This window comes from Polypterus senegalus, chromosome 9 (genome assembly GCF_016835505.1).
Source record: "Polypterus senegalus isolate Bchr_013 chromosome 9, ASM1683550v1, whole genome shotgun sequence".
In the NCBI taxonomy this organism is placed as follows: domain Eukaryota; kingdom Metazoa; phylum Chordata; class Cladistia; order Polypteriformes; family Polypteridae; genus Polypterus; species Polypterus senegalus.
This window is the reverse complement of record NC_053162.1, coordinates 1,359,812-1,371,864: the sequence shown is the minus strand read 5'-3', so window position 1 is coordinate 1,371,864 and position 12,053 is coordinate 1,359,812. Positions and strand designations below refer to the sequence as shown.

General features: G+C 42.3%; 1 protein-coding gene across 1 annotated transcript in view; it reads left to right on the top strand.

Moving 5' to 3' along the window:
• nup188 (nucleoporin 188) overlaps window positions 1-12,053 on the top strand; it is a 116,259-nt gene that overhangs the window by 70,171 nt on the left and 34,035 nt on the right. The window contains exons 26-29 of the mRNA XM_039762583.1: window positions 5,737-5,943; window positions 7,117-7,286; window positions 11,730-11,799; window positions 11,904-11,971. Of these exons, the coding sequence (XP_039618517.1) occupies window positions 5,737-5,943; window positions 7,117-7,286; window positions 11,730-11,799; window positions 11,904-11,971 (515 nt within the window). The remainder of the gene's footprint in view (window positions 1-5,736; window positions 5,944-7,116; window positions 7,287-11,729; window positions 11,800-11,903; window positions 11,972-12,053) is intronic.

The following is a 12,053-nucleotide window of genomic DNA, read 5'->3' as shown; positions in this document are numbered from 1 at the left end:
CGCATGTCCATAAGTATTCACAGCCTTTGCCATGAAGCTCCAAATTGAGCTCAGGTGCATCCTGTGTCCCCTGATCATCCTTGAGATGTTTAATTGGAGTCCACCTGTGGTCAATTCAGTTGACTGGACATGATTTGAAAGGCACACACCTGTCTATAGAAGGTCCCACAGTTGACAGTTCATGTCAGAGCACAAACCAAGCATGAAGTCAAAGGAATTGTCTGTAGACGTCCGAGACAGGATTGTCTCGAGGCACAAATCTGGGGAAGGTTACAGAAAAATGTCTGCTGCTTTGAAGGTCCCAATGAGCACCGTGGCCTCCATCATCTGTAAGTGGAAGAAGTTCAAAACCACCCAGGACTCTTCCTAGAGCTGGCCGGCCATCTAAACTGAGCGATCGGGGGAGAAGGGTCTTAGTCAGGGAGGTGACCAAGAACCCGATGGTCACTCTGTCAGAGCTCCAGAGGTCCTCTTTGGAGAGAGGAGAACCTTCTAGAAGGACAACCATCTCTGCAGGATCCACCAATCAGGCCTGTATGGTAGAGTGGCCAGATGGAAGCCACTCCTTAGTAAAAGGCACATGGCAGCCCACCTGGAGTTTGCCAAAAGGCACCTGAAGGACTCTCAGACCATGAGAAACAAAATTCTCTGCCAACTGCTGGCTAACAGTACTGGTGGCGGTTATTGTTACACCGGGGCTCGACCGATCCGGTATGGAAATTTGTATTGCTGTCCGCATATTGATTTGGCAAAATTTTACACCGGATGCCCTTCCTGACGTAACCCTGCCCATTTATCCGGGCTTGAGACCGGCACGAAGAAACACACTGCTTTGTGCATCCCCTGTGGCTGAGTTCTAGAACGTTTAAAATTATTGTCCTGATAAAATTTATAAGAGCTGAGAGTGCAGGAAGTGTGTCTGACAAAAACACTCACGCGACTGAGGTTAGATGACCGTGGTCTTGTTTGAAGGTAGTAGGGCGTGACTTGAAAGGATCTCATGTTTAAAGTCTCCATCTCATGGGACTTCATACCGGGCTGCTTTTGGAATCTTGCTGGTCATAAAATTAGAATATCATGACAAAGTTGATTTATTTCAGTAATTCCATTCAAAAAGTGAAACTTGTATCTTAGATTCATTCATTCCACACAGACTGATGGATTTCAAATGATGATTAGAACTGACAACTAATGGAAGTCCCAAATTCAGTATCTCTGAAAATTAGAATATTGTGAGAAGGTTCAGTATTGAAGACACCTGGTGCCACACTCACTCTAATCGGCTAATGAACTCCAAAGCCTTGAAATGGTCTCTCAGTCTAGTTCTGTAGGCTACACAATCATGGGGAAGACTGCTGACTTGACAGTTGTCCAAAAGACGACCATTGACACCTGGCACAAGGAGAGGTCATTGCTAAAGAGGTTGGTTGTTCACAGAGCTCTGTGTCCAAGCACATTCATAGAGAGGCGAAGGGAAGGACAAGATGTGGTGGTAGAAAAAAGTGTACAAGCAATAGAGATAACCGCTTGTACCCTGGAGAGGATTGTGAAACAAAACTGTGGGGGAGATTCACAAAGAGTGGCCTGCAGCTGGAGTCAGTACTTCAAGAACCACCAGACACAGACGTATCGTCTGTTTCGGCTGTCACATTCCTCGTGTCAAGCCACTCTTGAACAAGAGACAGCGTCAGAAGCTCCTCGACTGGACTGCTGCGGGTGTGGTCCAAAGTTATGTTTTCTGATGAAAGTCAATTTTGCATTTCCTTTGGTAATCAAGGTCCCAGTCTGGAGGAAGAGAGGAGAGGCACAGAATCCATGTTGCTTGAGGTCCAGTGTAAAGTTTCCACAGTCCGTGATGGTTTGGGGTGCCATGTCATCTGCTGGTGTTGGTCCATTGTGTTTTCTGAGGTCCAAGGTCAACGCAGCCATCTACCAGGAAGTTTTAGAGCACTTCATGCTTCCTGCTGCTGACAAACTTTATGGAGATGCAGATTTCATTTTCCAACAGGACCTGGCACCTGCACAAAGTGCCAAAGCTACCAGTACCTGGTTTAAGGACCATGGTATCTCTGTTCTTGATTGGCTAGCAAACTCGCCTGACCTTAACCCCATAGAAAATCTATGAGGTATTGTGAAGAGGAAGATGCAATACGCCAGACCCAACAATTCAGAAGAGCTGAAGGCCACTATCAGAGCAACATGGGCTCTCATAACACCTGAGCAGTGCCACAGACTGAGCGACTCCATGCCACGTTACATTGCTGCAGTAATCCAGGCCAAAGGAGCCCCAGCTAAATATTGAGGAGCTGTACCTGCTCATACTTTTCATGTTCATACCTTTCAGTTGGCCAACATTTCTAAAAATTCTTTTTTTGCATTGGTCTTAATTGATATTCTAATTTTCCGAGATACTGAATTTGGGACTTTCATTAGTTGTTAAGTTATAATCATCAAAATTAAAAAAAAAATAAAATAAACATTTGAAATACATCAGTGTGTGTGTAATGAATGAATCTAATATACAAGTTTCAATTTTTGAATGGAATTACTGAAATAAATCAAATTTATATGTCATGATATTCTAATTTTATGAACAGCACCTGTAATTCTCACTGGCAGCACAAATTAAATCCTCCGACTTAAAGTTTAAATCCCAAAAATATATTGGATCTCTTTTCACTGTTCCGATATTTCACTGTGTAGTGAAATTTATTTCATTTGTTTGCACTAGTGCGATTTTTCGATATCCATTTTTTGAGATTTTCAAATTTTCATACTTCCATTACCTCTAACCTGCTCTGTATGTGTACCGCGCCCACATTCTCGTGGGACGTGTGAGCATCTCTCCAAGAAAATCACGTCTTGTGTCCTTCCAGAATTTGAAACTGAATTGAATTGAACTTGTGGCTCGGCGTCTTCATCTCATTAGCCATCCACTCTGCCTCCTCTGTAACTTACTGCTGTTTGCCGTTTTTGCACCACGTAGACACTCTAATGAATTATTTTGACTTGAGTTTTTTGTTCAAGCCGCGTTGCATGCTTTTCTCAGCCTCTGTTCTCTATCCTTCGCTGTTCTTGTGTGATTTGCCCGTGGTGTTATTCACTACACTGTCCCGTTTTCTTTCTTTACTCTGTGCACTGCCACACGGTATCCCAAGCTTATCAAAAAAACTGGTTTACAAACAAATCCGTTTTCCCTGTTCTAGTCCCGTTTCTTCTACATTATTTTGGATGCAAAAGTAAATTATTTCTGGATGCATTTAAATGTGAGATTTAATGTCGCTTTCCATTATCAGACATTGTTGTTAAAGGTGTGCACCAAGCTGACATATCTCGCATAATGCTATTGTAAAAGTTATATGAAGATAATAATGAAAAGATATAGAAAATGTCATTACTATTAACATATGCGTAACAGTGCTGAGCCATACTTCATGAGCTGTGCATCAGTTTGGTTGGTAGCTCTCTTATTCACTTTATCGTGATCTTATTTTCCAGTTAGTAATAACAAAGTGTCCTCACCCATCCAAAGTAACTGAAGATGGCATATCAATTATTTGATATTTCCAAGTACAGTAATCCCTCGCTATATCGCGCTTTGACTTTCGCGGTTTCACTCTATCGCGGATTTTAAATGTAAGCACATCTAAATATATATCACGGATTTTTAAGCTGATTCGCTTTCTGGACAATGGGTCTTTTAATTTAGGTTACATGCTTCCTCAGTTTGATTGCCCAGTTGATTTCATACAAGGGACGCTATTGGCGGATGGCTTAGAAGCTACTCAATCAGAGCATGTATTACATATTAATTAAAACTCCTCAATGCTATAAGATATGCTTCCCGCGTGGCGTTTGTTTTGTTTGCTTCCCTCTGTCTCTCATTCTCTCTGCCTGACGGAGGGGGTGTGAGCAGAGGGGGCTGTTTACACAGTGGCTGTTTGCCTAGAAGATAGGACGCTCCTCTACAAAATGCCGCTTTATCGCGGTGCTTCTCTATACTTAAAAGCAGGTATTGATTTTTGATTGTTTGCTTTTCTTAGCGCTCTCTCTGACATTATCTGCTCTTCACGGTGCTCCTTTGAACATAAGATATGTTTGCATTCTTTTAATTGTGAGAAAGAACTGCCATCTCAGTCTTGTCATGCAGCACAGTTTAAACGTTTGACTAAAGGGTGTTATTTCATGTCTAGAGGGCTCTAATAATGTTAACAGTGTGGGAGAGTTTATAAGGGCTTAAAATATACAAAAATAACCATACAAACATATGGTTTCTATTTCGCGGATTTTCACCTATGTATCTGGAACGCAACCCCCGCGATCGAGGAGGGATTACTGTATCTAGTTTTGCCTCCTGCTGTGGGCTGCAGTCCTGCACGGGGTTTGTTTCCTGCCTTGTGCCCCTGTGTTGGCTGGGTTTGGCTCCAGCAGACCCCCATGACCCTGTAATTAGGATATTTACGGGCTGGATAATGGATGGATAGTTTAGCCTCGAAATATCAAGTAATATGTTTCTATAATGAGTCTCGGGAGTGCCTGGCAAAGTGCCTGGCTTTCCTGTTGGAGAAGTGAGTAAATGGTGGTCCTTTCCCCTTTCTGTTCAGTAGGTGCTGTTAGCAGTCGCACATGGCTTTCAGTGTTAACTATGACTTGGCTGTTGCTACTGCATCAGAAGCGTAAAAGGGAATGTGTCACAGTAACAATGGGTTGTGGTTTTTTCTATTAATGCCCACCTTTTTTTTAATTTCGGACTGCACCGAAACCTGCATAAAATATAATTTCCTAAAATTTCAGGCTGCCTGCATTTTGTTGCAGGTCCCTTTAGATTCATTGTGCCAATGCATGTCTGAGGCTGGAAGCCAGCAACACAGGCAACACATCTGAGGAGATCGTGGTTTTCATGTGATTCTAGAAAGTTGGTTCAGTTCATCTGGACATCACAGTTTTTGCCGCAGGAGATACGTTACATCACTCATCCAAGTGACTTCCTCAGTCTCAGTTGACGGCAGGTTGGCATCTCCAACCTTATAAACAGTACCTTTGCATAACGACTGCAACTAGCACCTTTGACTAACAATGGGCCGTGTGATCAATGATATGCAAATAGTCCATTGATCATTGGCCATGAGTACCATTCACAGAGAGTTGGGGGAATGGCAGCGATCAGCGCATTGTAAGAGGGTGAAAGATGTACTCTTAGGCCCCCTCCTCGGTTCAGAGATGGTCGTTCCTTTTTCACGTAAATGGCCTCCTTGACTCCTCGCTCAAACCAGCGTTCCTCCCTGTCCAAGATGTCCATTGCGCTTGCATCGAGACAGGTTTTCATGTGACTTTAACCTTTGCATCTTTTAAAAGACATAAACTCATGTATAGAGGTTGGCTTCCTGAAGTGACATCATGACTTATAAAGTTCACAGTTGCACTCTGTTCTTGCTGAATTGTGCATAAATAGACAAGGACTTGACATGCAGGTTTGTGTTTGCTCATCACAAGACATGAGTGCCCAATGGACATGCTTAGCACAGTTCAGATTACAAATTTCAGAAATTTGCATATGGGACTGTGGACATGTATTTTAAAATAAAACATGTTTGATTAATACACACTTTTTCCAAAAACTACAATATGTTTTTAAACTGTGTATATTGTTAATTATACTGACTTTATGAGTAATTAGGTTTGTTAAACAAATTTCTGTTTTTCCTTTTCTTTTTTTCTTTTTTTTTTTATTGGCAGGTTGCCCCCATGTCTGTGTATGCTTGTCTGGGCAGTGATGCCGCTGCAATCAGAGACGCCTTCCTCACACGCCTTCAGAGCAAGACGGAGGACATGAGAATTAAAGTGATGATTCTAGAATTTCTTACAGTGGCAGTGGAAACCCAACCAGGGCTCATCGAGCTGTTCCTCAACTTAGAGGTGAAAAATGGAACAGAAGGATCAAAGGTAAAAATATACTTTCTAGTGCTTAAATTTTAAGTAACACATACCTTGTAGAAAGATGCTTTACACTCTGAAACTGACTGCAAGAGCGGAGTCTCTTAACAACACTCTGATTTCTGAATAGAAAGGCCAAGGGTCTCCTCTTCTCACATTGACATTCTCACTCTCCTCCCGTTAACAAAATGCTTTAATAATGACACAGGTTTACTATAATCAGGCCAATTTAATGTAACATTTTTTTAAAATTATATATGTACCACCAAAATGTACATTTTTGCCTAAATGTTACTGAAAATCCCCATTAAATATTAGCATTATGGTGATCAGACTTCATTGTAGTTAAGCACTTCTATGGGTGATCTGTTCAGGTTGCAGTCTGTTGATCAGTTTTCGGTGAACCATAAAGCAAAATATTGCAATCCTGCAGCTATCAACAATTAAACTGAAGGATCAGAATGGAAAACATTTTGTATATATATATATATATATATAGAGAAATACCTATAAATCCCTGGGAGTGCAGCTGAATGATAAACTGGACTGGACTGCCAATACTGATGCTCTGAGAGGACAGAGTCGACTATACTTCATTAGAAGGTTGGCGTCCTTCAACATCTGCAATAAGATGCCACAGATGTTCTATCAGACGGTTGTGGCGAGTGCCCTCTTCTACGTGGTGGTGTGTTGGGGAGGCAGCATAAAGAAGAAGGACGCCTCACACCTGGACAAACTGGTGAGAAAGGCAGGCTCTATTGTAGGCATGGAGCTGGACAGTCTGACATCTGTGGCACAGCGACGGGCGCTGAGCAAACTCCTGTCAATCATGGAGAATTCACTGAACAGGATCATCTCCAGACAGAGAAGCAGCTTCAGTGACAGACTGCTGTCACCGTCCTGCTCCACTGACAGACTGAGGAGACCCCACACTAAGCAACTTGGGGGGTAAACGTTAACACTACACAAGATTATAGACTTTTATACCTGCCTGGCACTCTCCACCTTGCATTTTTTAACTTGCACTGCTTTTTTTTATTGCTCTTTAATTAATATTGTTTTTATCAGTATGTGTGAATTTCCCCTTGGGGATTAATAAAGTATCTGTCGATCTAGGCCTCGCTCCAATAAAAAGGTTATTCTCAGCAGTAAATCTTTTTTTCCCCCACTTTTACTTTGTAGGAGTTTCTACTTCGAGAATGGAGCTGTCTACAGATAGTCTTGGATCTTATTGACTCAACCCAGCAAGGAAAATATTGGTGCCCTCCTCTGCTCCACCGAGCTGCTCTCTCTTTTCTTCATGCTCTTTGGCAAGACAGACGAGACAGTGCCATCTCTGTTCTGCGCACAAAGTGAGTAGCGGTCTTTGTCTGTTTCTAAGCTGTTCTGTCTCTTTAATTCTGTGCTGATGCGAAGCTTCTGAGGGTCTTGAGAATCTTTTCTTACTTTTTTTCCTAACTAATTAAAATGAATCAAACCAGGAGTTAAGTTTTATCTGTGACTTTTATCTTTTCTTTTGCAAAAGTTTTAGACTTCAAATGTAATTAGAAGGAGAAGTGAGCTGTGGGCAGCCCCATCAGTACAGAATGTTTTGATGATTTGGGGATGGGGAGCGGGCAACTATGCAATTGTAGAGCTGCTTAATGGAGGCTCTGATCGGGGCACTCGAGAGTCTGAGTGAGGAGTCCGAGTGTCTGGGCTTGTGAGTGTCCTGATTAAAAAAACCAACATCCAGGCCTTTAATGTCCACTTGGGCACAGCCATCAGCAGTGTGTCTGTCTGAGTGTTGACCTCATCTTTGAGAGGTTTACTTACCTTGGCGGTGACATTCATGTCTCTGGTGACTCTTTCTATGAAGTCAGTAGACGGATTGGGAGAGCATGGGGGGGACATGAGGTCGCTGGAAAGGGGTGTGTGGCGCTCCCAATCTGTGCAAAAGGACGAAGGTCCAAGTCTTTAGAGTCCTGGTGCTTCCTGTTTGTGAGATATGGACGTTATCCAGTGACCTGAGACGAAGGCTGGACTCCTTTGGTACTCTCTCTCTGGGAAATCCGTGGGAACCATTGGTTTGACTTTGTGTTGCTCATGGAGTTCTGAATGGGGCACATAACCTGCATTGTGAGGGAGTGTTAGCTATGGCACTACGGCCATGTGGCGCGTTTCCCTGAGGGTGATCAGCTTGTAGGATCCTCATTGTTGGGGACCCGAGTGGCTGGACCAGGCCAAGGGGTCGCCCACATAACACCGGGCTGCGGCAGATAGAGGGTCATTTCCGGAGGGAGGGACTGGACCATGTGTCTGCCAGGGGGCTTGCCAACTGGGATCCCGAGTTGTTTCATCGTGTAGTGGGTGCGGCAATGTGCTGTACCAGTACATGATCTCCAACTTGACTTGACTTGGTTATTATTGAATTTAGGCACATAATGTATCAAAGTTTAGGTGTACTGCATATCCTCACAGAATTCTCACTTTTACAGATGAAATGATTTCAGTTCTTGGCACCACTATTATTCATAGTCTGAAATGAGATTAAAATACCAATTAAAATATCTGACACATCAGAGTTAGGGTTAGGGACACTACAGTTCTGCAGGTTACCAAGTTGTGTTTTCAGTTTTTACACAAATGACAGCAGCACTCGGTGAAGCTCTTTGCTGATAAAACTCCTGGATTATTTGTCCTGTTCTTGATGGTGACGATTCTGCTGATATAAGACCATTCGAGCAGCTGGTTTCCTGTCCTGAATACTGTACTGAGACGGCTATTGAAATGATCGGAAACTTCAGGAGAAGGCCTCCCATAAACAACTGTGGTTTAAAAATGGAGTCAGAATCTCAGATGAAGGCTAAACATACAATCTTTTTAACTTTTTAATTGTAGAATATTTTTTTCCCCAAGTTTTCTGAAAAGCACGCAAAGTGAGGGTTTCACACATAAATCAACGTGAAACCGTCTGCTGCAGTGTGCACCTGTCGGGGTTATTGGGGATGGGCGTGGCTCAACGGTCCGCAGGGATGCACGGTGGGCAGTGGGGGCAGTCGCAGTGAGACGCAGTCTGTCATTGCAAGCAGTGGTCCTCCCAGGTGAACATTGCTGAAGGTGCATCAGCTACATGAACGTGTTCAGCACCACGATGAGCTGGGGACCGATCAGCTGATGCTGGTACCCCTTTTTGTTATCCATCTCCAGATCATTTGCATCAAAATCAGAGTCTGATTCAGTGATAATCTCAAAACCTCGTCCTCCAAGTATTTTGTTTTGGTCGATGCCGGTTTAGAGGCTGTTTGCTCTTTGCTACTCTTCTCACGTGCAGGGAATCGAGGTCAAAGCAATGAAGTGAACTTTTCCTTCTAACAGAGTGGGTCCAACTAAAACGTAATGGCAAGTTACAGCTGATTAACGCCTTCTACCCCTGAATTTCAGCAAAAGTCGACATCTGCCCCGAAAGAAATAAAGAAATGTAAAGTGCCGGAGACCATTGTTAGTCCAGCTCTCCTTGCTGCAGTCCACTCCATTCTTGCATCCTCCTTAATTGTTTAGCTGAGAACAACCACTGCTGAGTAAAAGTGCAAACTTCAAAATATCATTCGGTCAGCAGAGAAGGCAATTGCCTGAGATTTGTCCAGACCCCAAAATCCGTATAACGCCAGGTCCAGGAACCTTGCACGCGAGATTATTGCTGATCCTTTCCATCCTGGATGTCAAATCTGTTAAGCCCTCCGTTCTGGGACACTTTACAGGGTGCTGAAGGTTAAAAGCACATGGCATGAAAGCAGGCAGTGAATCTTCTTAACCTTTCATCCATTTCCAGCAGTCAGTTGTGTTACAGAGTTCACTAGGTATTGTGTTAATAACTGCTGGTATTTAATAGCAATAATCTTTTACTTCTATTCCTTCTATGCCTGTGTTCTTTGTATGCATTTATTGTGTCGGTGTAAGTGACCACCAAGTTCAGTTTCTTGTATGTGGTAATTGTCTAATAACGTGATTCCATTACAATAACTGTCTGGTATGGCAATGCATCTGCTCATTCAAAACCTAAACTGCAGCAGGATGTTGGAACAACAGAAAAGATAGTAGGCCTGAAATCGAGTTCTGCTGCATACACCATAAGTTAGGGAATATGGCAAAAATCAAATCACCCAGGCAACCATCTCTTAATAGTTACTGCCATGATGGAAACCTTACTGGTCAAAGCAGGATCTACCAGACATATAAACAGTGTGGAAGAAACACACTTCACTCTTCTTTTAGGTGAGGGAATGCGAAGCCTTTTTATTTCAAATAATAAAATAAGACCTGCTTGGTTCAAACATTAACACGCGAGTCCCAATGTTGCCAGTATAACTGCCGGTTTTTATATTTCAACCCGTTTGTACACATCAGGTGTATCCAGCAGGGTCACGTGTTCCTTGGACAAATGTTCATTTTAGAATTGCAGCTCATACTATTGAACCTCTGCATATCCATTTCCAGTAACCATTGGCGGAGATTCTGAGATAAGAGAAATATGGTACAAAAGAGAGGATATACAGTGTTTAGCTTGCTTTAAAATGCTGCTTTCACGTCTAATATACGTTGCAGTACAATAAATACATAGAGCTGAGGAGATGCCATTGGGTAAAAATACAACTTCAGTAGGGTCTTTCACACTTGCATTTTCCATCTTTCGGTGGAGCGTGGAGGCATTTTCTTGGCACAGAGTAGATGTCATATCTGTGCCAACACGCCTTTTGGCTTTGAGGCTTTCCCAACAGTCTATTTTGACCTTCATTTTCCACTGCCCAGTACGGTTTATGGATTTGTACCCAATTAGCCCATTTAGTGAGGTATTTGGAGGTTATATTCACCAATGCCATGTCTGGATTAAGCTTTCTAAGACTATTCTGCTGTCTTCTGTCCTATCCTACTGGTTAGGTTAGTTATTTTGCGTCCTAGGCCAAGTGTATTACTGCACCAACCGACTTTTTGGTAGCTAATCCCCCTGCCCCCTTATGATCTGTGCCCTCGGGTAATGCCTAATTCACCTTCATGGTGGCGCCAGCCCTGGTAGCACTTTTTCTAATCACTAACTTTCATTTACAACCCTTACTCTGCCTGAAAAATTTGATGTCTTTTTTTTTTTGTTAGAAAATGTGTGTACAGTATATGTATGCTAAACTTAAGTGTTTTAAACAAAAACCGTGCTGACAAATCACAGTAATGCTGTTTACAACAGACCTTGTGTGTAGACCCCCTGAATCAAAACAGCAAAGTTACACTTGCATTCCTTTAACGACATAATTAAATGTTTAATCACATCCGTTTTGTTTCCAAGCTTACATGGTGTGCATTTGAGAAGGTCGGTTAAAGAAGTCGCACAAGAGGGCAGATCAAAAAGCTAAGAATGGACCCGAGTTGACTTGACAGACTGTGGGCAGACTGCCTGCTTCACGTTTGATGACGTGTTCTTCCACATTAGTTACTGTGCTTTAACATGGTCTCTCTCACATCGCTGAAAACTTCTGTTAAACCTGAACTATGCTTAGTTTATAAAAGCTGTGAGTTCAATTCTGCATTGTGTTGCTGTTTTATATATTCATTTTTTTGCAGTATATTAATAGTCACTACTATATTATGGTGTCACACTTCTATTAGATATCAATTATTTGAATGCTTTGAAATCATTTTTGGTCTGGCACATCTCGACTTACTGGTACTTGAAAACCCCACATGAGGTACCATTGGACTTGTCTTGATGTCTAGTTATGCTGGGTGTCAAGCAGTGTGTAAAATGAAGTCTTTTGATATTTTAGGGACAAATTTTGGGAGAATTTGATGACGCCACTATTTGGGACTCTTCCTGAACCCAGTGAACTAACAGAGGTACGACATCAGCCACTTTTTTGACATTCTTATCTTAATCTGAAAACCGTGAAGCGTTTCTAGTGGATGTTAATGTTTTTTTTTTTTACTGGTTATATTTACAGCCTTGCATAATTGAGACTTGCTCCTTGGTGATGAAGATAATTTGCCTGGAAATTTATTATGTGGTCAGGTAAGCAGATAACATCCAGTTAACTGGAGTATGCGTGTTTTTTTAGAATTAGAATTAGAACAATCTAGACGAGAACAGGCCA